Source organism: Phoenix dactylifera, chromosome 17, assembly GCF_051530095.1.
Source record: "Phoenix dactylifera cultivar Ajwa chromosome 17, Ajwa_hap1_PhDact_Kaust_v1.1, whole genome shotgun sequence".
Taxonomy (NCBI): Eukaryota; Viridiplantae; Streptophyta; class Magnoliopsida; order Arecales; family Arecaceae; genus Phoenix; species Phoenix dactylifera.
The window spans coordinates 12751058-12778072 of NC_143206.1; the positions used below are offsets into that span (position 1 = coordinate 12751058).

At 37.4% G+C, this 27015-nt stretch overlaps 3 protein-coding genes across 9 annotated transcripts; 1 reads left to right on the forward strand and 2 right to left on the reverse strand.

Annotated features, from left to right (window-relative positions):
* Window positions 1-730: 730 nt before the first annotated feature.
* LOC103707242 (serine/arginine-rich-splicing factor SR34-like) lies at window positions 731-14056 on the reverse strand. 5 transcript variants are annotated; one of them, XR_015974358.2, is made up of 15 exons: window positions 13928-14056; window positions 13478-13569; window positions 8492-8557; window positions 8255-8329; window positions 8067-8175; window positions 7921-7967; window positions 7782-7839; window positions 6229-6278; window positions 5834-5890; window positions 5622-5731; window positions 5452-5550; window positions 1964-2052; window positions 1316-1349; window positions 1142-1246; window positions 731-1044 (listed from the first exon to the last, which is right to left on the reverse strand). XR_015974358.2 is itself a non-coding variant. In XM_039132760.3 (14 exons), the coding sequence occupies exons 2-14, from the start codon at window positions 13562-13564 to the stop codon at window positions 1030-1032; spliced, it is 912 nt and encodes a 303-aa protein (XP_038988688.2). In that variant the 5' UTR covers window positions 13565-13569; window positions 13928-14034; the 3' UTR covers window positions 731-1029. The 5 variants fall into 5 exon arrangements, 2 of the variants coding, with proteins under 2 accessions (XP_038988688.2, XP_088569531.1); XR_005514471.3 differs by having other exon boundaries at window positions 1316-1428; XR_005514475.3 differs by lacking the exon at window positions 1964-2052 and having other exon boundaries at window positions 1316-1428.
* A 2984-nt stretch (window positions 14057-17040) lies between these two features.
* Window positions 17041-22167, forward strand: LOC103707241 (DnaJ heat shock amino-terminal domain protein (DUF1977)). 3 transcript variants are annotated; one of them, XR_604117.5, is made up of 3 exons: window positions 17063-18940; window positions 21296-21462; window positions 21833-22167. XR_604117.5 is itself a non-coding variant. In XM_008791646.5 (2 exons), the coding sequence occupies exon 1, from the start codon at window positions 17860-17862 to the stop codon at window positions 18925-18927; it is 1068 nt and encodes a 355-aa protein (XP_008789868.3). In that variant the 5' UTR covers window positions 17041-17859; the 3' UTR covers window positions 18928-18940; window positions 21296-22167. The 3 variants fall into 3 exon arrangements, 1 of the variants encoding a protein (XP_008789868.3); XR_005514468.3 differs by having other exon boundaries at window positions 17082-18940; window positions 21816-22167; XM_008791646.5 differs by having other exon boundaries at window positions 17041-18940; window positions 21296-22167.
* Window positions 22168-25816: 3649 nt separating this feature from the next.
* On the reverse strand, window positions 25817-26397 carry LOC103700789 (uncharacterized). The gene has a single exon (XM_008782645.6). The coding sequence runs from the start codon at window positions 26347-26349 to the stop codon at window positions 25990-25992; it is 360 nt and encodes a 119-aa protein (XP_008780867.2). The 5' UTR covers window positions 26350-26397; the 3' UTR covers window positions 25817-25989.
* Between the last annotated feature and the right edge of the window lie 618 nt (window positions 26398-27015).

Here is a 27015-nt window from a genome sequence, read left to right on the forward strand (position 1 = left end):
ATCTCTGATCGGGAAAATTAGAGATTGGGCAAGTGCCATGCAGCGTAAACATCTTTTTTTTTTGGGTAAATTAGGAAAGCTACTTCAGCCTCCAAGTAGTTAGCGGCCCGTGAAAAGTGGCAATGGCCCATATGTACTTTTGGATGCCTAAAATGAGCAGTAACCCAAGTCCCCACAACAACGAAACACTACGCTCGAGATAGGGAAAAGATTTCTTTTCATTAAAAACAAAAAAAGAATGTCCCACAAGAATGTCATCATCACACCACAGACAGGAATCTTTCAGCTACACTGAAAGGACCAGCGGTACCAGTGGGAATTCTTACCATCCTGGACTTTGAACTCGGGAAGCTTCAAAAGACGGTAGACGAATGGATTCTTCAGCTTTAACAGCAACGTTTGATTCGAAAATAAACTATAGCATGCCTGTTTTGGAAAACAAAATACTACTATTTAACAGCAGAGCATCTGGTCTGGGTTGAGTACCAGTTTTGCTGCCAGTCTAAATAAAAGCAAAGAGGTTAAATAAAGTTTGGAGCATGAAATCAAGAAATTCCCTCTGAAAGGTAAAGGCCTCCGAAAACAATAGCATGCACCCTGGTGCATGAACGCACGAAGGGACACAGAGAGACAATCCCCGTGCACCATAAAGAAAACCCATGATGACATGCTTCACCAATCAATGCCACAGAATGAGAAAAATTCCAACGGGTCAACAAAACCAGCTCTATTCAGAGTGCAATAAGCAAAGGTCTAATTATCAGTATTAATTAATCAACTACAACAACAGTACCATTGTCATTGCAGATAGGATAAATAAACAGCAATTCTCGCATACAATTTTGTTCTCCTGACATAAGTTCAGCATAGTTCCATAAACATTCAGCATTCTAAATCAAACCTTAACAGCACAACCAAGAATCTTGGTGCCCTAGATGACCAAGCGGTAGACTTCTCTCATAATCCATGACCTTCCAAATCCACTTAATATGTTTATTCTTATCTGGCCATCCTTGGAACATATCAGCTTTAATCAGATTTGGCCTGTCCTCACGTAAAATAAAGCAAAATCGGTATCAAACCAGAGAAGTAAATATTATCACAAAAACAGAAACTAACGCAAAAATTTAGTGGCTCATACAGCAGGGGATGGAGATCTCGATGAAACCCTGCTCCTGCTCCTGCTCCTGCTCCTGCTAGGACACTTCTTCCTAGGACTTCTGCTTGCAGGTTTACTAGGCAGTGGCTGCACAAACACAGTTTCAGTTCAACAGATATGGAAAAGTAATAAAATACATTTCAGGGTGCAACTTACAGAAGCCAAGGGTGATCTGGATCTTGATTGTGATCTGCAAAAAGTTCCAGAAACAACTGAATTCAATATCCATATCGCTGCTTTAACAGCTTGATCCAAAAGCTTCAACGCCTCTTCCATGTCAGAGTTACCATATAGAAAGGAGGATAAGGTGCTTAAAAAAGCTTTGAAAGCATTCAATTCTCAAAGGAAATTTAACACATGCATAACGATCCAAAAATATGACGTATAAGAAGTATCATCAAAAGGATTGGTGATACTTAAGCCATAGTCAAAAGTCAACTATATTCAGAACTACCAAGGACAGGATACACTTTAGAACCTAAAGAGCAAAAAATAATCTTTAATGAATAATGAAGTGGAGATGTATCTATTTCATTGTACCAACAAAATCCACATCCAGAATCCACATCCAGAATCCAACGGCAGGTCCTATAATTCTGACAATATTGGAGACTGAACGCGAAACTTGTTTCTACCACTTTGGTGAGTCCCAGTTCCACATAGCTCATGGAAAGCCAGCTCTATGGTTGCAACCCATCCTTTCTTCCCCATCGAACTCCAATGGGTATTAGCTAAAGGCCATAAGGCATAAAAGTTAATATGTTTTCTGGATTTCTGAAGCTGTTCACTGATGAAACAGCATACCTCACACAACCAAAAGAGTTGCAGGCATTTGCACCAAATCCCATCAAGATCCTAATATGCAATCCCCAGATCGCCGCATAAGCCCAGATCTAAAAAACAGACAAGGCAACTTTCAAAAACACAATGATAACTGGACAGTGTTGAATGTTCTTAATCATGGGCAACCCGCTTAAAGAAAAGTTTCAATCGGAGGAAAGCTCACAAAACAAGGAAAAAACCAAGCCAAATGGCAGGGATGCTAGATTTAACTATTTTTCATGTTCAACTACATATATAAATTATAAAGCACTCAATTAAAACCTAGAAAAAAATCATGAATGCAAAGCTGCTGCTTGAGAAGTAAAATTTAATTCCATAAGTACTCATATCTAAAATAACGTACAAAGTTACTTGGAGCATGATATCAAAAATAAAGTACGAAGTGATTTGGAGCATGACAAAAAGTACAATAAATTATAGACATGTAAACAATCTTCCAAACTGCAAGGAAATAACAGCTGGAAATTGAACCAGCCGACTCCATTATAATGGACAAATGGTAAAGGTTATAGTTCCACCACAAGGTAAAGAAGATAATTTGCCAATGGGTGGTTAAGTATGCATAAATTTAAATAAGAGGATTGACCAGATAAGAATCGTGCAGACAGATGCAACATAAGATTTATTTATACAGGCACAAAATTAAGTCAGGACAGGTCAAAAAACTTTGTTTTATAGTCAAAACCTTCATTAAGGACTTATACACCAAGAGAACACAACTGCTAAAAATCCAACATCCGAATCCAATAAAACCTAAATATGTTAACGAATTAAATCCTAATTTCAACTTGTCAGCTGCATCACTCCCCCCCCCCCCACCTCAACTCTCTTGGAGCCTGATGTTCCTAATTTCAAACTGCTGCAACTACTCTCTGTCACTATCCTCCATTCCAACCTCCCAGTGACTAACTTGTCTTTTCTGCATGCTACCTGAATACTCCAACATTCACAAATTCTGGAGTACCAATACTTCTACACTTGGACACAACATGGCACAGCATGACAGGTGACACCCTTTGGCAGACCAAAAATGGGAAGTCCTTAGCCAGAAATATCAGAATTTCGCATAAGCTTTTGGGAATGTCATGTTAATACACACTTTACTGCAAGTAACCAAACTTTCTTAACCATTTCAGGCGCTACATAAACATGGCCTAAGGCTTCTTGCACACTTTCTTCATAACCATTTCAGGCACTAAATAAAGATAGCCTATAGTGCTAGGACATTGTCCAGTGAAGCATCACATTCTGCCTACTACTTTTACTAACATATTCTGGCAGAAGTACAAATTTATTTTATTAAAAGGATACTGTTAAATACAAAATTGTACAGTAGTCAAGTATTTCAACATATTTATATATTTTATTTTTCTTGTAATTTGCAACAGCATCTCTATACTATTTTCTTTTTTTCTCCGTAAGTGTCAAACAATTCACAACACCTCGTGCCAAGTGTCTCAGTAGCACAAAGCTCCATCTATTCCGTACCTGTGCTCTACCTCCTAGCTTCCCTACAGCAATGTTCAGCAAGCCCAGAAGACTCTCAGAAACCCTCTGTACTTGCTCACTTAACCAATGAATGTACTTTGACTCTTCTGCTTTACCTTAAACAACTCTATTTCTCTTCCACTCTCCACTTCACTCCAAGCTCCCAACAACAGGCATTCTTACTAAAGCAACATGGCCCCACAATACCTCACAGCACTCCACTTCAGCTGAGACATTATTTTGCAAGCATACAATAGCTCCCGCCAACTAACTAGCATCTTTGTGAGAAATGCACCCTCTCTGCTCCAATACCCCTCAACCAGCTTAAGTCCCAACCTCAAGCATGCACCCCTAAACTTTGTCCAATTATGCCAATTAAGCTTTATGAACAAATATTTTTTACGACAGCACAACTCATGTTAAAATAAGCAAGCCACAATAAAGGCACCAAAACTGAACAACTGAGCATCAATAAAATCTAAGAGAAAGGAAAGAAAAAAATGCTAACAACAAACCAAGCCCCAAAAAGTATACACCCACTAGCTTAGTGACAGTGACTAACATAATGCTCTGTCCTGAGTCAATTCAGCGCCCAATCAGCAAACTACATCACACATGGAGCTAAAATAGGAACCAAAATGCATATTACAGGCTCCCAGTCTTAACCAGGCACTTGGCAAAAGCTGTCCGACACTTTAAACTTCCATAAAGCCCAACATGGGAAGACTTGTTATGGTGATATAGTAGATATCCAGACACTAGAGGTCGATTTTTTGGCACTTCAAAAGTTAAGAATGCAAGCACCATTACTTGCAAAAGTGTGTCCTTCAAACAGTAAGCTCTGAAAAGTATCAGAACATTAAGCCAACTTAAGCAGGATATTCCAATTTCAGAGTGTTAAGGAGTATCTTGTTGTGCCTCATCATATCCAAGTGTCTACAAGTGTGAGCACCTCAGAATCCTAAAAACTGAATTACTCAGAAACTTAGTTATAAGAAATCATCAAAGGACGTAAATCATAAACCATCCTTGTTTAGACGTAGACCAACAGAAAATCACCAACTAATCGGCACACCTAACAATGAACCAATCAAGCCAAAAAGAAAGTCAAGATGTTGGCCTACTAATAGCACCAATCGGTCCACTCACAATAACATCCAAGACAAGTTCCCATTTAGAAGATTAATCCACCAAGAGCTAGACCTATCAAATCCTGTCTAATAACAACACCTGCTGTGTGAAGGGGGGAGGAGGGGGGAGAGTGTGCGAGCACACACATGCTAATAACAGTAGCAGAAACTCTAAATAATTAATTCCTCAAAAAACAAGCAGCTAAAAGAAAAGGCAGATTTAAGATGACTAGTAAACACTACTTCAATATAGCATGCAATAGCATATCTGAATGCTCACATGTAAAGCTTTAGAAAGCGCATATCATCCCTCATACAAACTTATCAGTAAGCATTGCACATCATCCCCCATTTATCATTCAGTATAGCGAGACTGTTGCAGTTTCTGTAATTTCTCAGATATGTAAAATGGACTCATAATTAAGATTGATGCACTTTCCTAATCAATCCAACAGAACCATGTAAAAGAGTATGATATCCCCGAATTCCTCAACCAAATATTATTTTTGGACAGCAATTTCAGTCCCCTTACAAGAAGCATTATGGTATAATTATGAATCATAAATATGTCCATTTGGAAAGTAGAATAAATGCATCAGCATGATGTGAAGGAACAGTGTACTCTCATTTACTATACAGGTCACTGGAACTTGGAAAGGAAGAGAATGTCTAATCCATAGAAGCATATTTATGAGTTACAACTTTGAAGGAACAACATATTTCAGTATCCTGCAATCTGAAGTGTCCCAAGCACAAAAAAATTAAAAGTTACATACATATTTATTCTAGGTAAAAAAAACCCTGGAAAACATGTGAAAGACAAAGATATACCTTGACAAAGAGCGTCCCCTTGATCCTGAGCGTGAACGAGAAGATACTGATCTTGATCTTGACAATGAATGGTGTGATGATTTTGCCTTTGGAGACTTGCTGCAAATACTCAATCCATGTTAAAAGGCATCACATTTTATCATGATAATGCCAACTAATTTACACCAAACCTCTGGCTCCGGCTGTAACTTCTACTGCGACTGGGACTCCGGCTTCTTGAGTAGGAATGGCTACGGCTTCGGCTCCTAGATAAGCTTCTCCTAGAGTCATACTCCTTTACCTACAGACATTTAACGGAAAATTGGATGAGAAAGTTCACCGTGCATACAAGTGGCAGAAATAAGGATAGAAGAAGATGCCAATGATGTGTAAAAGGTCATACCCTTACATATGCCCGAGAAAATGCATTCCGAAACTCAGAATCATCAAGCTTCTTGATCTGCCAATGGAGAAAAATGCAATCAAAAGATTTTTTAAATCAAAACAAAATTAAATACTAAAAAATCTTTAAAAATAAGAAAGAATGGTTTTCCTAACAGGAGGTATGGTAAAACATCATCATTCTTTACCCAAAAGCCTTTCCCCATCAATATGATGTCGGCTACAGAGCATAACTCCAACTGGAGGAGGCTCTCCATGGAGAAAGATTTCTGGTGAAGTCTTTTTCCCACATTGGTGGGAGTATCAAATTACCATAAATGGCCAGTGCCGATTCCCTTACAGTTCAGTCTGCAAGTTAGCAAGCAGATCACAGACAGGAAGAGCTATTCAACCTACCGCATATTTCATATCTTCATAGTTTGTATAATCCACAATTCCTGTAGTACCTGCAAACACACAAAAAAAATATCAATTATTTAACTCGTAATTCTTGATTACAAGATGAATTTAGTATGCACATCTTCATCTATAAAACAGGCCAAATATGAAATCGGTCGAGTGAGAGAGAGAGCAGATGCACACAAATGGTGAAGAAAAAACCACAATTGGTGAATAGAATGAAAAAATCATTCCTAATGTAGCTTTATCAAAACTACTCAAACAAGAGAAAATGAAAACTTTTAGCCAAAAGGGACAAAACAAAAATTGCCACTGCCACCACAACAACATTATTGCCACTGCCACCACCATGCTTTGTTTATGGAGATGCACATGGCCAAAGTCCATCCGGTTGAGATTGTGCATGAGTGCAAAGTCATAATGGTGCAAGGCCAACAACTACACAAGAAAATACAACCCAACTACCAGAGTTTTATTCAAGAATGTTGCCAGAATTTAAATACAGTTCAAGCAATACAATGTACAAACTTGTCACATAAGTCAACTATTGCTAACTACTAACATAAATCAAATAAAATGTTCTAACAAGTCAAGTAACTAGTCAGCTAAGTTCCAATTGTCAAGCTGGAACCCGCAGAAAAAGATAAGGCAAGGTACACCCAGGCCATAATCACTTCAGAGAGAATGCAAGAACTATAATGTTGGGTAGGGTATGTCACTATATTATGTCAGTCAATTTCAAATTAAAAAAAAGGATACTTATACTAGGTTAGAATGAAACTTGTGGAAGGACTAGAACAAGTCGAAGCATTAATATTGATACATACATACAAATACATAAATATATATATATATATATGTTAGTATCTGTATGCAAGTCTATGTATGTATGTAAATATATGTCCATTTATGAAAGTATGCATATGAAAATTCATGATCCATCGCACCAAATGAATTTCTCAAAAATCCATTAATTGCTCATAAAGACAGAGGGAAAACTACTTAGAAAATCTTCTCTTCTGATGTTTAGCAATGAAAAGAAAATATAGTGAAAACACTTGAGAACATGCTCAAATTATCTATGAGGCCTAAAATACTTCCTCCAATCTGCATGGCAATTTTGAGGAAAATAAATTCTGAAGGAAAAGGCAAAATGGCAAGCAGATCGTGCTAACCTACCTATGCCCCAAGCACTTTTTCCTGCAATTTTCTACACATTTTCGTTGCGTCAACCAAAGAAGAGAAAACTCTCAATCTTCTTTTCTTCCATTTAACTAGTTTCCCTTTTTTCATTTAATCAAATGTTCTATGTAAACTAAAATTCTAAAACTTGCTTCTTATCACCAATATCATTAAGCAGAATTTTTTTACATACAGGAACCAACACATACAGAAACCAACATGCAAACTAGCTCATGCATGCATAGTTCAGAGTCTTCAGACACAGTCCTCCAAAGAATGGACAGTTTTTCAGAGCTACCTCATCGCAGCATTTTAAGTGAAAATGCAATCCTCTATTTTTTTTCAAATAGAGATCTAGAGCAGCTTACCTCCACCATCACGGAACACTTCAGAGAAACAAACATCACCAGCTCGGCGCATGTGGTCCTGGACTTGGAGAATTTCAAAATCGCAGTATACAGAAAGAAGTGAAAATTTTAAATTGAAAAACGCTATCATGATTCAAACCTTTAGATCTTGCCAAGATGCAGATGAAGGTAAACCAGTGACAAGAACTGCATGAAATAACATATGACAAATCTAAAAATCAAAATTTATAGATCCAGAAATTCACATATAGAATTACAACGGTACAACATCAGCCAAGAACGCACCACGATACTCTGAACGCCTGGAGACACCACCACGGCGTCCACCACTGCTATGACTGCTATGGCGGTCAAATGATGAAGACTGACCTCGTCCACCATGTGCAAGTTCCACCTGTATGTACAGAGAACTTAATTTTAAATAGCAAGAGACCAGTACAAATACCAACAGCCTTGTTGAAAGAAATGCCTACTCTTAATCTGTGACCGTCAAAATTATATCCATCACGACCACGAATTGCATCTTCAGCATCACGGGGATCTTCAAACTGCAAGAAATAGCATCACTGTGAATGCTCACAACCACAAGATGCACTAACATTATTTTGTTTTATTTTATTTGGCAACAAAAATAAGTGAACAATAATTAGAAATAGTATCATGGATTGTTTCTAGAGGGTCGAATTTCACATAACATGTGGAAACATTACCTCGACAAAAGCATAACCTGGAGGCCTTGGAGGAATCTTCAGATCAACATCAACAATGGGCCCATACTGCACAAACACATTTAATCAGATAACTGAATGTCATTCAGAAATATAAAGCAGAAGTGCACTTTTGAACCACCCCAATTCTTCCTGGAATTCAATAAAAACCTTCTTGGCTTTCAAAATTATTCTTTAACAGCTATTGACAACTGCAAAAGAAACTAATAATATATACAGTATCAACATCAACAATGGGCCCATACTGCACAAACACATTTAATCAGATAACTGAATGTCATTCAGAAATATAAAGCAGAAGTGCACTTTTGAACCACCCCAATTGTTCCTGGAATTCAATAAAAACCTTCTTGGCTTTCAAAATTATTCTTTAACAGCTATTGCCAACTGCAAAAGAAACTATTAATATATACAGTACCTTAAAATTGTTCATAATTACTGGTGGTGGTGTTTTAAAATGCATGCATGGGGCTGCATACATGGATGCGGCCCCTTGACCGCACCTCATTGCCTATATGCGGCAACTATATGCGGTCATACTGCTTGTGGGCCAAAAAATTAGTCCAGTTAGCATTATGAAGCAATATATAGCACATTTACAACTTGATGGCTGCATATGTGGCCCACTTAACATTATGGAACCAGACATATGATCCACGCTTTTATGGATCTATATAGAAGGAACATGTTCAAACTAATAGTTAGGTTTGATGTCGGTTTCAATTATCTTATAACTACTGCTATTAGTATTAAATATTAAGTACTAAGTAATAAGCACTGACACATTAGTCATTATTGTTACTACTATTAGTATTATTTATCAAAAATTTATTACTATCATTGTTATTCCTATTGTACTTAAACGTATTTTGATTATTTTTATATAGCTAAAAAAAAACTAATCGCATATGCAACCCTCATATGCACTAGGTAGTCCCTTGACTGCCCACAAACCCAAGCCATTCATTAAAACACTAATAGATGGTGTAGTTGTTAATGCTAATGCTTCTTCAAAAACTGCCGCCCTTCACTAAAGCCTCTATTAAAACCTAAAGAATTTGATTAGAAACCCCAATTACAAGTTCATGATAATATATAACTGTATATGTTCAATGGAACATTAACAGTAAGCTCTTTTATCAGAAATGTTATCAAACATCTCCAACTCAAATGTAAGCAACAACCTCTCCCACAACTGAGTTCAAATATAGAAGACAAACAACGCATGGTGCCTATCTATGGTCAGGCTTCCATCTTTGAGGTTGTCAATTTTCATAGCTCTAATCTCATCAAGATAATTGCAGTAACCTATTTGTTTTAACCAAATAATTCCCTTGATTTTAGTTTTATTATAGCATACCAGATTTTCCTTTGAAAATTATGCCTCAAAATTGCCACTTCTTTTGCCATCAACAATTAAAACTATTTGTCCAATAAGTTTAACATCTCTAATATCAAAATGAACATATCAAATTATTCAAACAGTTTAAAACTGTCAAAATACATAGCCCAAGCTATCGATTTCAGTCTTCCACATTCTAGATTCAGCAACCCCACCTTTGTGTCACAACTCTAAACTTGCAAATGGAGTACACGACTTTATTCTAGTCGGTGATTTTAAGGCATTTATATAAATTACATGAGAAAGTACTTAGTCGAGAATGCATATTGCCTTCTTAAGAAGATTAGTTCTAAATAAATTCATAAAATTCACAATGTAAAATATACCATGTTAAGCATTCAACAATAACTTGGTAAGAATCTTCTACAACAATCCATTTTCGAATGTGTTCTAGATTCTATGGAATAATTGATAACTTCTTGAACATGGTTGAGTAAATCTTTTTGCAACATTTAAATGTTTCTTCCTGATTAATTTTCAAATTTCAATCTCAAAAACTGCATCCTTTAAACGATCCAAAGTCATTTGAACATTTTGCATAGACATCAAACCCTAACTAGGAACATATCGCTACCAAAACATTTTTGAACATAGGCACAATAACTTTATGTGTGTAAATAACTAAGTGAATCACATCCAACAAATTATCGTATCCTGAAATTGTTTGGACCGGTAACCACGTTGTTACCTTTTCTCAAGTTAACACATATTCTCAAGCAAGGTTTATTACCGGTACCAAGTGTTATACCAGTCAAGAACCAAGTTGGTACGGCTCAGCACTGTACCATACCAATAAGTATGAGTCGATGAGAAACGAGAGGAGAAAGGCACCAAACGGCCTTTCTCTTCTATTTTAACCCATGATAAGCCCGGAACCAACAAGAACTGATCCAAACCAAGTAGAACTAGGCAGTTATGCTCGATTCAAATTGATTCCTAGCCTGTCTCAAATCAAAACCAAGAACGGCCTTGATTCTACGCCATTTTAGTTCACTACACCTCGAACCAGGCAATTCAAGATGATTCCACTGTCCTTGTTCTCAGGTCATCAAAATTCAAATTTTTAATCCCCATCACTACTTTGTTTCATATAAATCATCAGTTTCAACAATCCAACCATGATTGGATTCTATACAAATCGTTTGTTTCCACAATAGATTAGCAATTACTTATCCATTTTGCATGTGCAATCATCAAGAAGACATTATACTTGTAAGTTGTAACTATCTTTATCCAGCATAGTAACTAAAATAATATAAAGGATGATAACCTTTTGACATGATAGCAAAACATCGAATCCTCAACATTTTGAAAAAAAAAATATCCACGTGTCATAGAACACCAAGTACTCATGTTCAATTGAGTATCTTGGCTACTTTAATGTTTTTCATCATTCTAGAATTATAGACCCAAGACCCACTGTCACGTGTTAGATTGGAAGAATAGAAACATCTAATTCATAACATAAAGAAGTTTCAAACAAATCTTTTCATCATTCAAAAGGTTTAGTCAGTTAAAATCTACCCTGAGATGATCTAATCTTACTGCACAAACAACACCTTCTCTTAATTCATAAAGGAGTTTTTCCTTTTGTTACATCAATTATGGCCTAAGTTATCTATTAGAAAGATTCTAAGAATAGTGATTCATTTTCAACTTCACCTCCAACATATAAGCCAGCTGAACTTGAGTAATTCTTCCTCCAACCTTCTAAAACTCATTTATTCAATAACAATTCCAACCTCCAAAGTTTATTGAGATAATGTATGCTATATTTGACCAAAAAGTTCATAAAAGCGCTGGCATAATACACATCATGCAGGGCGCAATCCAGACATCACATTAACCACATATTCTTAACTTCATTTTCCACCAAAAAAAAACTTTAATGCTATAATGCCTCATTACGCCCCTTAACAACTTAGTAATACAGAACTTTGATGAAAGGGGAAAAAGTTCCAAAATTCAGACATGTCGATAACCTCTCATGGAAGCATTATAAAAACTCCTTGGTAGTAATGATGTTTCAAAGACTTAGAGTGAGTGGCCCACTGATAGTCCCAATCACCAGCTATGCCATCTCATAGGCCCCATGCAATTTGTCGAAGGAAGAAATTTCACATGGTTTAGAACCTATAGGGCAAAGGTGCTTCATGGTCATATCAAAATCATAAGATACCAGCCATGAATAGAGTTTGCTCCTCCATGTTGAGCAATTGAACCTGTTCAAAATTTCAACTTTCTGAAGTTGACTACCTGAATACATTCTGCATTCAGCATCTTCATACTTACTGATTTTAGAAATTCAAAAAATAACATAACAACTACTCGGGAGTAGCACTTAATAATACTATGATATCCATGATATCCCCAAATTCAATGCATTCTTGCTTCTTGTTTGCTAATATAAACATATGACAACACATGAACTTTTCATCATGTCCTTTTCATTAAGAAATTGAAGTCTTAGAAATTCAAACTATTAAGTAACAACCACAATAATGTGCCTCTAATCAGGAGTGGCACTTAATAATACTATGATGTCCATGACATCTCCAAATTCAATGCATTCTATGATGTCCATGACATCTCCAAATTCAATGCATTCTTGCTTTTTGTTTACTACTATAAACAAACATATAGCAACACATGCGCTGTCCATCATGTCTTTTTCATCTGCGAATTTAAAGTTTCTAAGTATCATTTATTACTTGTATCTCTTAAATTTGACCTGAACCCTTGAGTTGAGATTTTGTTGTGACTAAAACAAGAAAAGTATTTATTTAAACATGGAGTGTATATACACAAACACACACAATCGAGAGACACCTCACACCCCAAATTTCAATAGCAATAGCCCCATTATAAACTACATCAGGAATTAGATAGGATCTGTCAAAAATAGATCTTACACAATCTTAGGTTAGTATGTATATCACCTACATCATCACATGTCAATAACATAACTTACAGTTCATGCTGCTAATTCACTCTAAAAATTCTTGTAGCTTTTTCTTCCAAATAGGCATTAACTATCATTTCAAATACCGATCATGGCCCCCCCACCCCCACCCCCACCCCCACCCCCACCCCCAAAAAATAAATACTACAAGTTATTAACTTTGCAATTTATAATCAGAGAACCACAATGTGGATACAAGTTACACAGCCTTCCACACTGTTTTGCAAAACAAGTATCACATCAAATTACCCTGAGAAGCAAGCTGAATGAACAACTTTCACCTCTTTCTGCAATTAAGTTTCAAAATATTTAAGTGCAGCATCCCCACAATAAGAGTTGAAACAAATCTCCATAAGACGGAATAAAGGATTTCTGTTAAAACAATCTTATCCTAAAAAATGAAGGAGGCATATAAAGTGGGATTAATTTTTTCCAATAGCATAAACTATACATAATCCGCTGTCAACAATTTTTTTCTATAGGATGGCATTCTGCATCTTGTGCAGACCCCATGCCAACATTTAATGGGAAGATCAGAATTTTTTATATTTTTACTATAAAAGATCCAAAGAATAACTACTTCTTGCTCTCAAAACTCACAAACCTTGTAAAATAAATCTTCGACCTCCCTCTCGCGGATGTCTCCGGGGAGATTGCCGACATAAAGGGTTCGGCTCGAACGCCTGCTCATATTTCCTGCAGTCCCAAGAAAACAATACGAATGAAAGAGACTAAATCCTACAAGTAAAAACCTCGAATCAATAAATCGCCGCTAGGGAAGACAGATCTCTTTTTTTTCATCTCGATTTTCAAGAAAAAAACGCAGATCAAACCTAGCGTACCATAAAAAAAAATGCAATCGCGAAAAGATTTAGCTTAAAGAAATCGAATAAAACCCTAGAATCAAAACACAAAGCATCCCACGGATGAAACGGGTAGAGAAAAAGAACCCAACAAAGCGAAAACCCAGAAAGAAATGGTAGAAAATCAAAAAATTAGGGCTTCATAGGGCGATAGGATTTGGATCGCGGGGGGCTCTGAGATAAGCCCTCACCTGGCGTCGGAGAAGAGACGAAGGGCGGCTGCCTTGGTCTGGGCTCTCCAGGGACCGGGGCTTTTGTTGGAGGAATCGGATGAGGGCGCGGTGACGAAATAAGTAGAGATGCGGCTTCGAGATTCGGATGCTAATATTTGGACGACGGCACGGCGGCCAGTTTTGAGCGCGTGCGGGGCACGTGAGAGGATATATGGACGGCCGTGATGTCCCGTCTGATTAGAACTTTTACTTCGATTGCCATTTTACATTTAAGCCCTGTTCACTGAACTATTATTCTAATCCTCCGTCATTTTATGTTTAAGTCCTATACGCTAGCAAACCGTGCACGAGACAAGCCTGATCGTATACAAATATTAAATGTAACATGCTGACCATATAAGGGTTAAGAAAAACCAAACAAATAGAGGGTTTTTTCTTTTTCTTTTTTTTTTTTATTTTTTTTGGTACAAGGGCTGCTCATACCGATCTGGCATGAGTACAGCCAGTAGAGTCAAGTAAAAGAAAATAAGAAAGTGGTGCAGAAATGTTCCTCCTAACAAGACCATAGGACCTCTTTTGAATGCTGAGCAACAAAGAAGGCCACCCGGTCAGCTGCCCTATTTGCCTTCCGATATACATGTACCACCTGAAAAGCTTTGCACTCCACTACCAGTCGAAGTAGGTCACACAACAAAGAGTGCTCATCCTCTATCGCCCCCCACCTCGTAGCCTCTCGATCACCAGGGTGAAGTCACCCTCAAGGATGCTTCGCTCTGCCCCTAGAACTTGTCTGGTATAAGTGATTCCTTCCCAAGCTGCCCTGAGCTTCGCTCGTATGGCTAACAATTCTCTAATGCTTCGACCTCCAGCCACAATCAGTCTAGCATCGCGACTCCTGATCACAAATCACACTCCTACTCTGACACCGTCATTACAAACGCTACCATCGAAGTTCACCTCGATATGGCTGAGAGCCTCCAAGATACAAGGATGAACCTGGGTGCTGTAATAGCAAAGTCAGGATCTCAGATATCCCTGGCCATCCCAGATGAAGTCTCCAAGACAGCCCTGGTGAACTCAGCGGCCTAGAAAGAGGCTCTCTCCACTATGCTCCTCAAGGGCACCTACTTGTCCTCAAAGATCCAAGTGTTCCTATCTAACCAAATGTGATATACCAAGTAGGCCCAGGTGATGCCCCACAATACTGACTTGGAGTTCTGCACGATAACCCTCAGCTGGCATAACAAGTCATTGGCCGAGCGGATAGACTAAGGTAGGAAGTAGGCCCTCCTCCATATGTGTGCTGCCCGTGGGCATTCAAGAAGAGAATGGCTAGCAGACTCCTCCCTATCTGGACACCACGAGCAGCTCGGAGCGATCCTGATGCCTCCAGTAACTTAATAGTTTACAACTTTGCGATAACGGTTGTTTTTTCACTTGATAGAGTAAATAAGAGTTGAAGTGAGATGAAAATAAAAGTAGTAATTGAAGGCAATGAGAGCGGTAGGAATACGGTCTCTCTTAATTTCATCCGTAAGATCCTCTTTTCTTTACCAAAAAGAGAAAAATCTAAGTTTCATGTTAAAAAATAAAAAAATACAACGTTGGAAAACTCGTCCAGAGAGAAAGGTTATCATATTATATAATTGATTAAATTTTAATATTTAATCAAACATAGGTCTGTTATAATAATTCAAATATTAGTAATGCGCTGCAGCTGCTTGGAGAAATTATAGTTATTGACGTATGAGATGTCAATGATTTGAACCTAGCAAATAAACGTAAATAAGCCGATTTGATCTAAGTAGAAATTGTACTTATTAGATTCAATTTGGGTTCTAATTTGTAATTAAAACATTTTCACATATCTAGGATGCAAGCAAATTTTATTAGTTTTGTTGTTGTTGTTGTTTTTTTCTACGCCTTTGCTTTCAGTTTGAAACAATCTTAAAACTATAGAGTAAATATATATATATACATATATGTGCGTGTGTGCGTGTGTGTGCACTGTTATGTTTAGCTAAGCCCTCTTTGAGAACTTGATATCCTTTAAAGCAGCTAACATATTTCCAAAACAAAGCAATTAGGAAATTGGCCAACTACCGGGCGACCCTATAATGCTATCCTTCATTCATTTGTTTGATCAGGGCCTGATTCTTTTATTTGCTTATATTTCGGCAAGGTATGGAAGTTTTCTTTTTCTTCTCTTAAAAAATCATCCTCTACTGCACTTTAGTCATTCTTTTTTTATTAAACTTCAGAGAGATTTTTTTTTTTTTGTTTGTAAAGTAGCAGAGTATAAAGTTTTAATTAACAAAAAGATCAATAAAAAAAACTACTAATATGATCACTAATTAAATCACCATAAAGTTCACCCAGTAATTGGTGCAATAAGAAGGTTTGCGGAGTCAGTCAGGCCCATCCACCGCTCAACTAATCACTAACTTTTACATCACACTGGTTAACTAAGTAGTAAGCTAGTAGGTGATTACTACTTTTTTTTCATAAAAAAGGCTAATAGAATAAATAAGTACCTTGTCCAATCACAAATGCCTGAAAGTCTATTTTGCAAAATTAGACGTTGAAGTCTTGCTTGCAAAACTAGATTTCATCGTATTCTTCATTAATTAGATTATCTATGGGCTAGCATTATGAGTCAATGGGTTGTATTGGAAAGTCTAATTTTTTCAACCAAACCTCATGTTAAAAATAAAACCTGATTTTCAAACTTGGGCTCCATGATAAATGATGAAAAAATAATCGTCTATCCAGTTTCACATTATTTTTGTTAAATAAAATTTTGTAGTCTGCTACTTTAAAGTGGGAAAAAAAATCCATGGTTTAGCCTAATCTGTCCTCTGTTCTACACGAATGTAATTCAGTCCATGATTTCAAGGAACACCTATTCCAATTTTGTAATGGGACCATAATAATTTTCACAAATATACATAAAATTTTAATTTTTATATTATTACATTATGTTTTAAAAATAATTTTAAAATATTTTTTTAACAACAACGGTTGTGGATGTAGTTAACAAAGTCAGAAATAAAAAATTAAATAAAAACTTTGATATAGTCTGGCTGTCCAATCAAATAAGGTTATTAGAGTGTTGAATTTATAAAGAAAGCAACTCAGTCAGCAATTTTCTTCGTCTTTCTCATGCATCGTATCTTCTCAACCACCGTGGCCAAATTTTTCTCGGCCCGCGGGCTGTCTTAGAAAAATAGACTGGTTTTTTTTTTCAGGTGTTCAAGCATTAGTCGACAAGCTAAAAGCATGCTCCTAAATATCGCAGGAAACTTTCCGATATATCTTGGACGTCGACGCGTGCATCAGCGGCACGCGAAGAATTTGGCGTTAGATATCGGAAGAAGCCATCGGACGGCTGCTGTCTCCATATTTACCTCCGTCTCCGGTAAGCCGCGGTCCGTCCTTGTTAGCTTCCGCTAGATGATTACTCGAACCCTCCTTATTTCCCCTCTTCTCCTGATCCTTGTCGGGGGATTCGATCTCAGCTGGTAGCAAACCTTATTACGCAAATCCTTCTAACCCTAGTTTCCAGCTCTTTAACATCGTTTCTCTCATTTCGATATCCGCGAATCGTGATCCGATGTATTTTTCCTTATTGGAGAGTTCTTGAGTGCATGATCCATCATAATAATCCGAAAGCGCAGTTCTTGAGTATCTCTGAAATGGGACTGTATTCGCATTAGATTCTACCGAGCTTCTGTAGTTGTTTGGATCCGATCTGAGAAGTGCTGTCTGGCTAGAATAGTTCTCTGCATTCATGCCTGATCCAAAGGAAGTTTTTTTAAACCTGGACCGCTATAAGTTTATGTGATCGATGGGCTTTTAATCTCATTTCAGAATCTGGGAGTTGAGTTTTACTCATTTCTGTGATTTGGGTTTCTTTCGGATTTCTCCGGTACTAAGTAGGGAGGCTGATCATGGATGGTAACAAGGATGAGGCTGTGAGATGCGTCAAACTAGCCGAATCGGCTCTGGCATCCGGTGATAAGCAGCAGGCGTTTAAATTTATCAGAATTGCTCGGAGGTTAGACCATAATCTGGTTCTCGATGACCTCTTGGCTGCTTGTGAGAAGCTGGACAGCTCTAATTCCACTGCCCGTGAAGAGGAAATAGCTGTGGATCAAGCCCACAATGATCGGAATTCCTCTAATGCATCAGAGGCTTCAAATGGAGATCGAAATTACACTGAAGAGCATGTTACAGTGATCAGAGAGATCAAGAGGAACAAGGATTATTATGCAATTCTTGGGGTGGAGAAGAGTTGCTCGGTCGAGGAAATTAGGAAGGCCTATAGGAAGCTGTCTCTCAAGGTTCATCCTGACAAGAACAAGGCCCCAGGAGCAGAGGAGGCGTTCAAGGCTGTTTGCAAAGCTTTCAAGTGCTTGAGTGACAAAGAGTCGAGGCGGCACTATGATCAAACGGGGATTGTTGAAGGATCTGATTTCAACCAGCAATATAGTAATATGAGGAGGAGGAGGAGAAGGGCAAGCAGAAATGACTTCTTTGATGAGAATTTTGATCCCGACGAAATCTTCAGGTCCTTCTTTGGCTCTCAGGGTGATGTATTCCGTGCCCAACGAGTTTATAGGACAAGAGAGATGGGACCGAGGGGCAGGCAACAAAGGGATGTTCAGGGAGGAGGGAATAATTTCATATTTTTACTTCAGTTATCTCCCATCTTGCTTTTCTTCTTGCTTGCATTCTTTCCTTTTCCAGACCCGCAATTCTCACTACAGAAGAATTATACCTATCAGATCCCTAAGGTTACAAACAAACATGGAGTGGAGTATTTTGTCAAGTCGGAAGATTTTGATCAGAGGTTCCCAGAAGGAAGTCCTGCTAGAGAAGATCTTGAACATAATGTTTTGAGGGACTATAAAAGTGTACTTGGGCGACTCTGTCACGTGGAACTGCAGAGGCGAACCTGGGTGAGAACTTATCCGACACCTCATTGTGATAAGCTACGGAGTCTTGGAGTGTCCTGAAAATGTTATTGAGGTGAATTTCATCACTTCATCTTTTACTTGTCTTCTTCAGCTTGAAATATTACAGGCACCTAGTGATGCAACAATATACTTTTACACTTTATAGAAATTACACTTTGATTGTGGTTACATTATGTGTGCTTACTCATCAGACTCTTGACTATATTCATGCGTCATTGATTTTTAAAATCTGTTGCCAATTAGAATTGGGACAACTTGAGACAGGTGCGATATTTGCGAGGTTGGTTCATAGTTATGCCGAAGATATGGTGGTACAGATATAAACACTTTGAAAATAAAGAGAATCTTGCATGTGCATGTGAAGGTAACTTGAATGCTAGCACCGGTAAACAACTTGGCACCTGACACTAGTTCGTCATAATCTAGTTACTGACAGTCAACATGTTGCATGGTTACATAGTAATTGAAGGAGTTGGCTGGCTTTCAATTTGATGGTGGGAACTCCTGATATTCACTACATATTTTATCCCTGCAATGATTATCTGACAATTAGTAATGTTGACTTTTATAGTTCATTATTCTCTTACATCTGCCTGTGACTCTGCTTGCTTCGCCAATTATAGGGATTGGAGATTAGCTGGTGATAAATGAACTAGTACTGTTGATTTTTGGAGGCGGTGTAAGGCCACATTTGGCAAAGCTTTTGGTGAGCTAGAAAGTACTTTCTGGCCCTCTAAAAACACTTTTGAATGTTAGTACTTTTGGTAAAAAATCAGAAAATTGTTTTGTCTTTGTTAGAAAGCTAAAAACGTCTATTTGGTAATAGCTCTATTTTGGAGCTTCTCTCCAAAAATACTTTCTGGCCAATATCGGAAAGTTGTTTTGGTTTTAATAAATTTTTTTTGATGAGCAAAATGTCCACCAACAAATCTCACGATTACATCTCATATTATATCATATCATATCATAGTATAATATTATATTATAAATATAATATATTATAATATAATAATAAAGTAATAAGGTATTATATTATATTATAGTATAGTATTATTATATTATTGTAGTAATACATAATTATAATTTATATATATTCTTATTATAATATTATTATAATATACTATTAATAATATAACAAGATAATATATTAGATTATATTACATTATATTATATTATATTTATGATTATACTATTATAATATAAACATATAATATAATATAACTATATTACAATAATACAATCTAATAGAATATTTAATAATAATATAATATTACCATACTATAATGTAAAATAATCTAATATTATATTAGATTCTAATCTATTATAATAAATTATATTGTTATATTTTATTTATAATATTATATTATATTGTAGTAATATTGTACTCGTAATAATATATTATTATATCATATCATATCATAGTATGTTATATTATTATGCTATAGTATTCAATATTATATTATACTATATATTATAATAATATTATACAAATATTATACACCACTATGCAATACTATGCAATATCCTTTATTGTCATTTTATCATACCAAAAGCACTTTCTCATTTTGGTTACCAAATATATGTTAAAGCTTTACAACACTTTAGAAATATAATTACCAAACATCAAATAGCATTTTATAAAAACTCTACTACCAAAAGCTCTACTTCTAAAAGCTCTACTGCCAACAACAATCGCAAACAAGGCCTAAGTATCAGGATAGAGTTTAATGGTTGTTTTAGTACTGCTTTGAACTTATCTGTCTCAAGCACAGGCAAGACACTAATGCATTTCGTCTCCATAGTTTCCTTCTCCAACATAATCCAGCAACAGAGGAGGAGATTAATTTGCTTTCCGTTGTTTTTGATTTTTTTCCCTCAGATGCATGCAAGCCCGTCTTTTTACAGATGAAGGTATAGATGCATGGTGCAGTGTTCTGAAAACTACAATGTTCTGTTTATTTTGCTTTAAATCTTTGAGTAGTGTGTATATACTGGGATCCATGGTGCTTTACAATACCTGGTACCATAAGGACACTCATCAGCACACATGTGAGCACACATGCATGCCCTTTTCAAGTGGGTGTCAAGATATAACCGATCATGTTACTTTGATTCTTGAAATAATTTCCTCTACATCCCATTACTCCTTGCATGCTCGTTCCCCACTCTTACGAACAATTAAAAGGAAATAAAAATTGCACCTTGTTGCAGCAGTTGTGTTCACGCAACTTAACTATTGCAGACACCGCATATTGTTATGAAATTCTGTCTATGAAGGTTTTTTGTCCCCCCTTTCCCTTCACCTCTTATATCTTGGGGACAATCTGAATTCTTCTCCTATTATACTTGGGGTTCTATCCCTGTTCGACTTCTAGAAGAACTTTCAAGCATTTTGGTGCTTCTGCAGGTTCGGAAAGGACAGCCTAGGTGTTGTCAACTTGGAAATAACAAAAGCTTCCATACTTTCAGTTCTACTCTAAATGTAAGAGATGCATCATGCAGCTGATATTGAAGACAGTTTAGAAGTATCGCGTTTCATTATTTTCCAGAGGTTATCGCAAGGCAAAATTACAGGTAAGGTAATCAATGGCTTAGAATTCTTGTAATGCTTGAGGAAAAGCTGGTTTTTTGACATGGGAACTGTATCGATACATTCTAGGTGTCAGACCTTCATAGTTAATGAGATATGCCTCCCAGAATAAGACTGTAGGTACTTAAAAAGAGTAGTTTTCTACATGACGGGAAGATCTTTAGAGATCTAGATGCTTGCTACTAAAGATCAAATTGTCTGCAAAGCCAATTACGTTTTGAATGTTATCTATGTGAATTTTCTGTGGTCCATGATAATTAACTGGAGCTGCTGTATCTGTAGTTGTTGTCTCAAAGTTGGGATCTTTCTTTTTCAACAGCATATATCATTTCAACAGTTTTATGTGTATGACAGGAGACCTTGCTTCTCACTCTCTTGAGCAGTCTGTCTAATCCTTCACTAGTTTGGGATTCATGTGGGAAAAGGATTCATGTTTCCGACCCCAACCAGCATGTGATTAAGGTTTAGTTGAGTTGAGTTGTAAGCTTTCATTACATTGTCATCAATATGGAAACTTTTGATCCTTTCTTTTGTTCTATGTCAGTGAATGATTTTTATTTTAAGCTTCGATTAAGATGGGGGCAATGACCATCATCATCCAAATGCACTGGAACTTGTCTGCTGCTGGCAACTTTTTGCATGCTGTATTTGAATTGGCTTAAATTGAATAGTTATTTGTTGAATTTCACTAGGTGAGGAAGAGGTTGTTTGCTTCAGCAGCACTACCCTCTTTCATCTGATGTACACTTTTCAGTGTAAGTTTTGATAAACATGTATCCACACCAATGTCAAGAATCCACCTCATTGCGATTTCGTATAACAGAGGCATATGTAAATGCAGATGCCTTGCTTCAGAGCTTCTGAAATAATCTTTTCCTAGTATTTTTCGGGGACACCATAATGATTACTAGCTACTTTTCCATTTTTGTAGTTTGAATTCTTACACTCCTGATTTGTTCACTATTATCTGATTGGGACTTAAAAATGGCTTTTAAACATACAGGCACAACAAATTCAGTTTAGCTATCATAGAATACTTTTCGTGGAACCCAGCATATTTTACTTGACAGTAGAGATATAGTAACTTTTTTGGCAAATGATAGATTTAGTTCTTCAATTTGTGATTGATTAAGCTGTTATTAGAAGACCAGCTTCGACTTGTACTGCATATGCTATCATGTCTTCTAATCCATTTGCTGCTCTTGTTATGACACAACCTCTATCTAAGTAGCTTGATTACAATTTCAGAGTAATTTGGTGTTTTATGCTCCTCAAGTTCTATGGGACAGTCCTTTGTGAATTATGAATGTTATCGAGGAATCCTGGTTGTAAGTTTGTGCATCATAAAACATATACTCTTTGAAAGTCTTTCAGTTGTATGGCGTTTTCTATTCTCCATCTATTCAGCTTGTAATGCTGCAAGGTAGCGTGTGTTTCCATAATGCATGCCAATAGTTTTGACCCATACAACAATGTAAATTTACCTACCATTCCTCCCCCCTTCTCTCTCTCTATCCATGGATCCGACATAGAACTGATCTGTTGTCATTGAAGCACTGCTGAATCTGAGTGAGAAATTGTCAGGTTTATATCCTGTTAGATCCATATCAGCATTCCATTATCGTAAGTGTTAGAGGGCTTTCGTTTGTATAAATGTTGCTAAACCCTTACTACATGGATATGAAGCTTACCCGACAAGCACTTTAGAATTGAATCCAGTTTTGATCCATGATAACATTTGCATGTGGCTATAAACTTTATGCCTCTGCGCGCACACTTTCTTGGGCGTGAAATGATACCATGTAGGATTAATACAAGGTTTCGATTTCACAAGGACTATATATGAATTTTATTTAAATCGAAATCCATTATGATATAGTTTTAGATCCAATTAGCGAACTCGATTAGTTAAATGATGGTTGTCTATTTATTTTGGTCCTGTGGAATGCATGTACTTTCATGGTGATTCATTTATCTTGAACTTCACGCTAGACTTTTTATTTGTAAACGGACATCAATGTAATGTCAAGGTGAAGGGACATGAGATTAAATAAGGGAGGGAATTTATAAATAAATGTAACAAATCTAGCTTTCACAATTTTCATGTCCTGCTTAGTTCCCAAGAGGGAGAGAGCCAACGTAATATCCTCTGATTTACAACAGAGTGGCAAGCAAAGCCAAGTACAACAGTGTAACAAATCAAAATGTTTTAAGAGTTTTTCTAGCAGTTCCCGGTGCCAGAAGTCAAGAACCCTTCTTTTGAATAGGAATGTATTGGACCCTATGTTGAAACTATTTGTTCCTTGCTTATTTTTTTGTCCAGTCATGTCACATCGACCGTTGTTGATGGCTAAGCTCTGAGAAGAACTTATTAGCTAAAATGAATTAAAAATAAACCAGAGAAATTTGCAATCTGCGAGTTTTATTGGCTAAAATCTGCTGAAGACTTTTATCATCTTTGGAGACTCACTTAAGCTGAGCTTGAATATAACAGCAGGCTGCGAGGGCTTCGGTTTTTTTCGCTTGCAGCCCAAACGTTGGCTTTGTTACCGTTTTCAGACGAACTTGATGTCAAAATGACCCAGATTGCTGGGTTTTAACTTGCTTGTTTCGTATAGCTACCATGACCACATGATGCACAGCGAAACTTCTTTTCTTCATCTTCTGTGCGTATAGCCATAAAAGACCCTAAGCCCCCACCTGCCAAGAAAGGGGATTTAAACCCTTATCCACCCTCCCCTGAGTCGGAATCCAGGCTTTCAGGTAGACCAAAGCTCGTGGAACTAGGATTTCTACATAGAAGTTGAAATGATGGACGTCATTACTCGGAATAAAGACCCCGCTCTCTTGTCTAATGCTCTGTAATGGTCTATATAACATTTGATTTTTGGTTTCCAGATATCATGAATACTGTTAAAAATAACCAGCATTGATGTTTTAATCTGTATGCTTCTGGGTTGTAAGAATAAGTTCCGTTGGTACGCATGGGCATATTACGATCGTCAAATACAACATTAAAAACATTTTATTTATCATTATAACCAATATCAGAAAAAAAAAAACTGAAGATATGCTTTCACATGCATGTGTACACGTATACGTGTGCATGTGTTTACTTATAGGTACGTGTTTTCACACCAGTGCTTGATCATCTTTTAGGCCTGTACCTCTCGGCGCTATTTTTTTTACTGAAAAAAAAAAGAAGTACTGTTTTCCACTCCCCACGTCTTCGATTGTATTAAAAAAGGTTAAATGCCACCATCAATAGGGACCCACGGTCGTACCCTCTCTCTGTCCGATGGCGCACCTCATGCCATTGACGCGCCTGCCGCGCTGAGACGACCCACCAACCCATTGCAGATTGCGGGCCCCATTCCCTGACGCACTATCTGGTGAGCGAGCCCCGCAGACCGTCCGATCAGATCTCCGACGGAGACACTTACCCACCACCCGAGACAAAAAGTAAAGGACCCCGCTAAATTTAACTCGGCCCCACCATCCAGTACCGATGATGACCAAAAGCAGTCTCGGTTGTGGTCCCAAAAGCGCGTCTCCTCCCCTCACAAAACGACAAAAAAAAGAGGGATTAAAAAAAACGCCCTATCGGACACTAAGGGCTCGTTTGGTTCGCGGGAAGCATTTTCCTTCCTAGGAATATGATTCCTGAAAAACAAATTCCTAGAAAGAGGATGCCTAGGAAAGTACTTTTGGCATGTTTGGTTGACCATGGAAAAGTGACAAATTTCCAAGGTGCTTATGTTTGGTTGGCCATCTACTTTCCTAGGAAAGTTATATATAATTCCTATTATGCCCTTAATAAAAATTAAATTTTTAATACCTCTTTAATGCTTCTTTAATGCGGAAGGGGCTTTTTAGAAAAAAGTAAAAATGGAGTGATTTCCGCCTCATGGGAAAGTAACTTTCCCATGTTTCTCATGGGAAAGACTTTCCCATGAAATGTGGGAATCACATTCCCATGGGAATACAACTTTCCCTTCTCTCTCTTTTGAAAACTCCAACCAAACAAGAGGCATCTCATTACTTTTCCGTTGACCACACTTTCTCCCCTTCTTTTCCCGCGAACCAAACGAGCCATAAGGTAATAGCACGATAAAACTGGACCTTGCATGATTTGGAAGAATTTATTGGTCCACATAGCCTCGATAGTGTTCAATATGAAGAATTTACGTCATGCGGAAGGTAACTATGCCGGAGCCCAGAGGAATAATAAGCGAAGCCCATAGGTGGGAAGGATATGAGTAAAACCGGCCGATCTGACCAACCCACAGTCCCGCTGGCATTAAAAAAAAAAAAAAAACGCGTATTGGAAACGATCCGGGAAACGCTGTAAAAGACCAGCGGGAAACGATAAAACTTCGGTAACGCAGTAAATTTACAATTTTACATCATGGCACAGAAGAGTTACGCAGGAAACCACACGGAAAATGACAAGAATGCCCATAAGCCAAACGGGTTGGACCATGGGCAATATGGTAATTTTATAACCAAGCCTACTCGCCGGAGTCGTCGTCGCCGCCGAAGAGGGAGAAGCGGTTGTAGAGGAGGAAGAGGAGGAGGATCAACACGAGCGCGACGCCGATAGGAGACCCACCGACGCGGTGGATGGAGTCCGGGGAGCCGGAGGAGAAGATGCCGGAGAAGGCGGTGCCGCGGTCCGACGACAAGAACCTGATCAAAAGTATGAGAGTAACTGGGAGGAGGAGAAGCCCTGCAGGGCTTACAACTTCGGAGATAGCTTCCGTCAGCGCTTCGCCACCGTCGCCAAGGAGGAAGGGCACCGCCACCACCACTGCCACCACCACTGCTAACAGCACACCATGTGGCGCTCCAGGCCCTTCTTCCACCATCATTCTCCTCCTGACTTCTCTTCAGCTTTCTTTTTGAATGAGAACGAAAAAGAGATGGGAACAGAAGTATATAAGAGATGAGGGGGGGAGGTTGGCTGTGGAGTGTGGGCCCTTGTTTTTTTTTTTTTTTTTTTTTGGCAACCCTAGCCTTGATGGGTATTTCAATTTATATAGGATAGGTGCAGGAGTTGTTTAGTAATATAAAGGGCGACTAGCCGGGGAAGAAAATAATTATTAAAAATTTTACAAGTTAGGCCACTAACATACGTGAGGAAGAGTATTAAACAAATATAAAATATATAAATAAATTCATCTTATCCTATTATTTTAAATTTTTGGGATAAGTGATAATTTTAATATAGTATTAAAACAGAAATCTCCGTATTCTTTAATTTTATTATTAAAAATTTTACATATTAGGATCACTTATTAAAAAAAGTCTGATTCATATGTGAAGAAGGAGTATAAAAAAAAATAATTAAAAATTTTACATATTGGTTTCATTTATTAAAGTGGAGTCAGGCCGGAAAAAAGTATAAAAAAATCTAAAACATATAAATAAATAAGATTTCTTCAAGAAAGGCACGCAAGGTGGTTCAAGGAATCAATTGGGTTGTTGAGGTAGGGAGATAACACGCCAAGTTCCTGCCCCTCGGTGGGTGGAGACTT

What these genes read in the sequence shown, in the direction of transcription:
- LOC103707242 (XM_039132760.3), bottom strand. Translation starts at nt 13,564, where the DNA reads ATGAGCAGGCGTTCGAGCCGAACCCTTTATGTCGGCAATCTCCCCGGA. An exon ending in CATCTTGGCAAGATCTAAAG is followed by an intron (nt 7,840 to 7,920) that starts GTTTGAATCATG and finishes CTCCAAGTCCAG; the next exon opens with GACCACATGCGCCGAGCTGG. An exon ending in AGTTACAGCCGGAGCCAGAG is followed by an intron (nt 5,551 to 5,621) that starts GTTTGGTGTAAA and finishes GAGTATTTGCAG; the next exon opens with CAAGTCTCCAAAGGCAAAAT.
- LOC103707241 (XM_008791646.5), top strand. Translation starts at nt 17,860, where the DNA reads ATGGATGGTAACAAGGATGAGGCTGTGAGATGCGTCAAACTAGCCGAA.
- LOC103700789 (XM_008782645.6), bottom strand. Translation starts at nt 26,349, where the DNA reads ATGATGGTGGAAGAAGGGCCTGGAGCGCCACATGGTGTGCTGTTAGCA.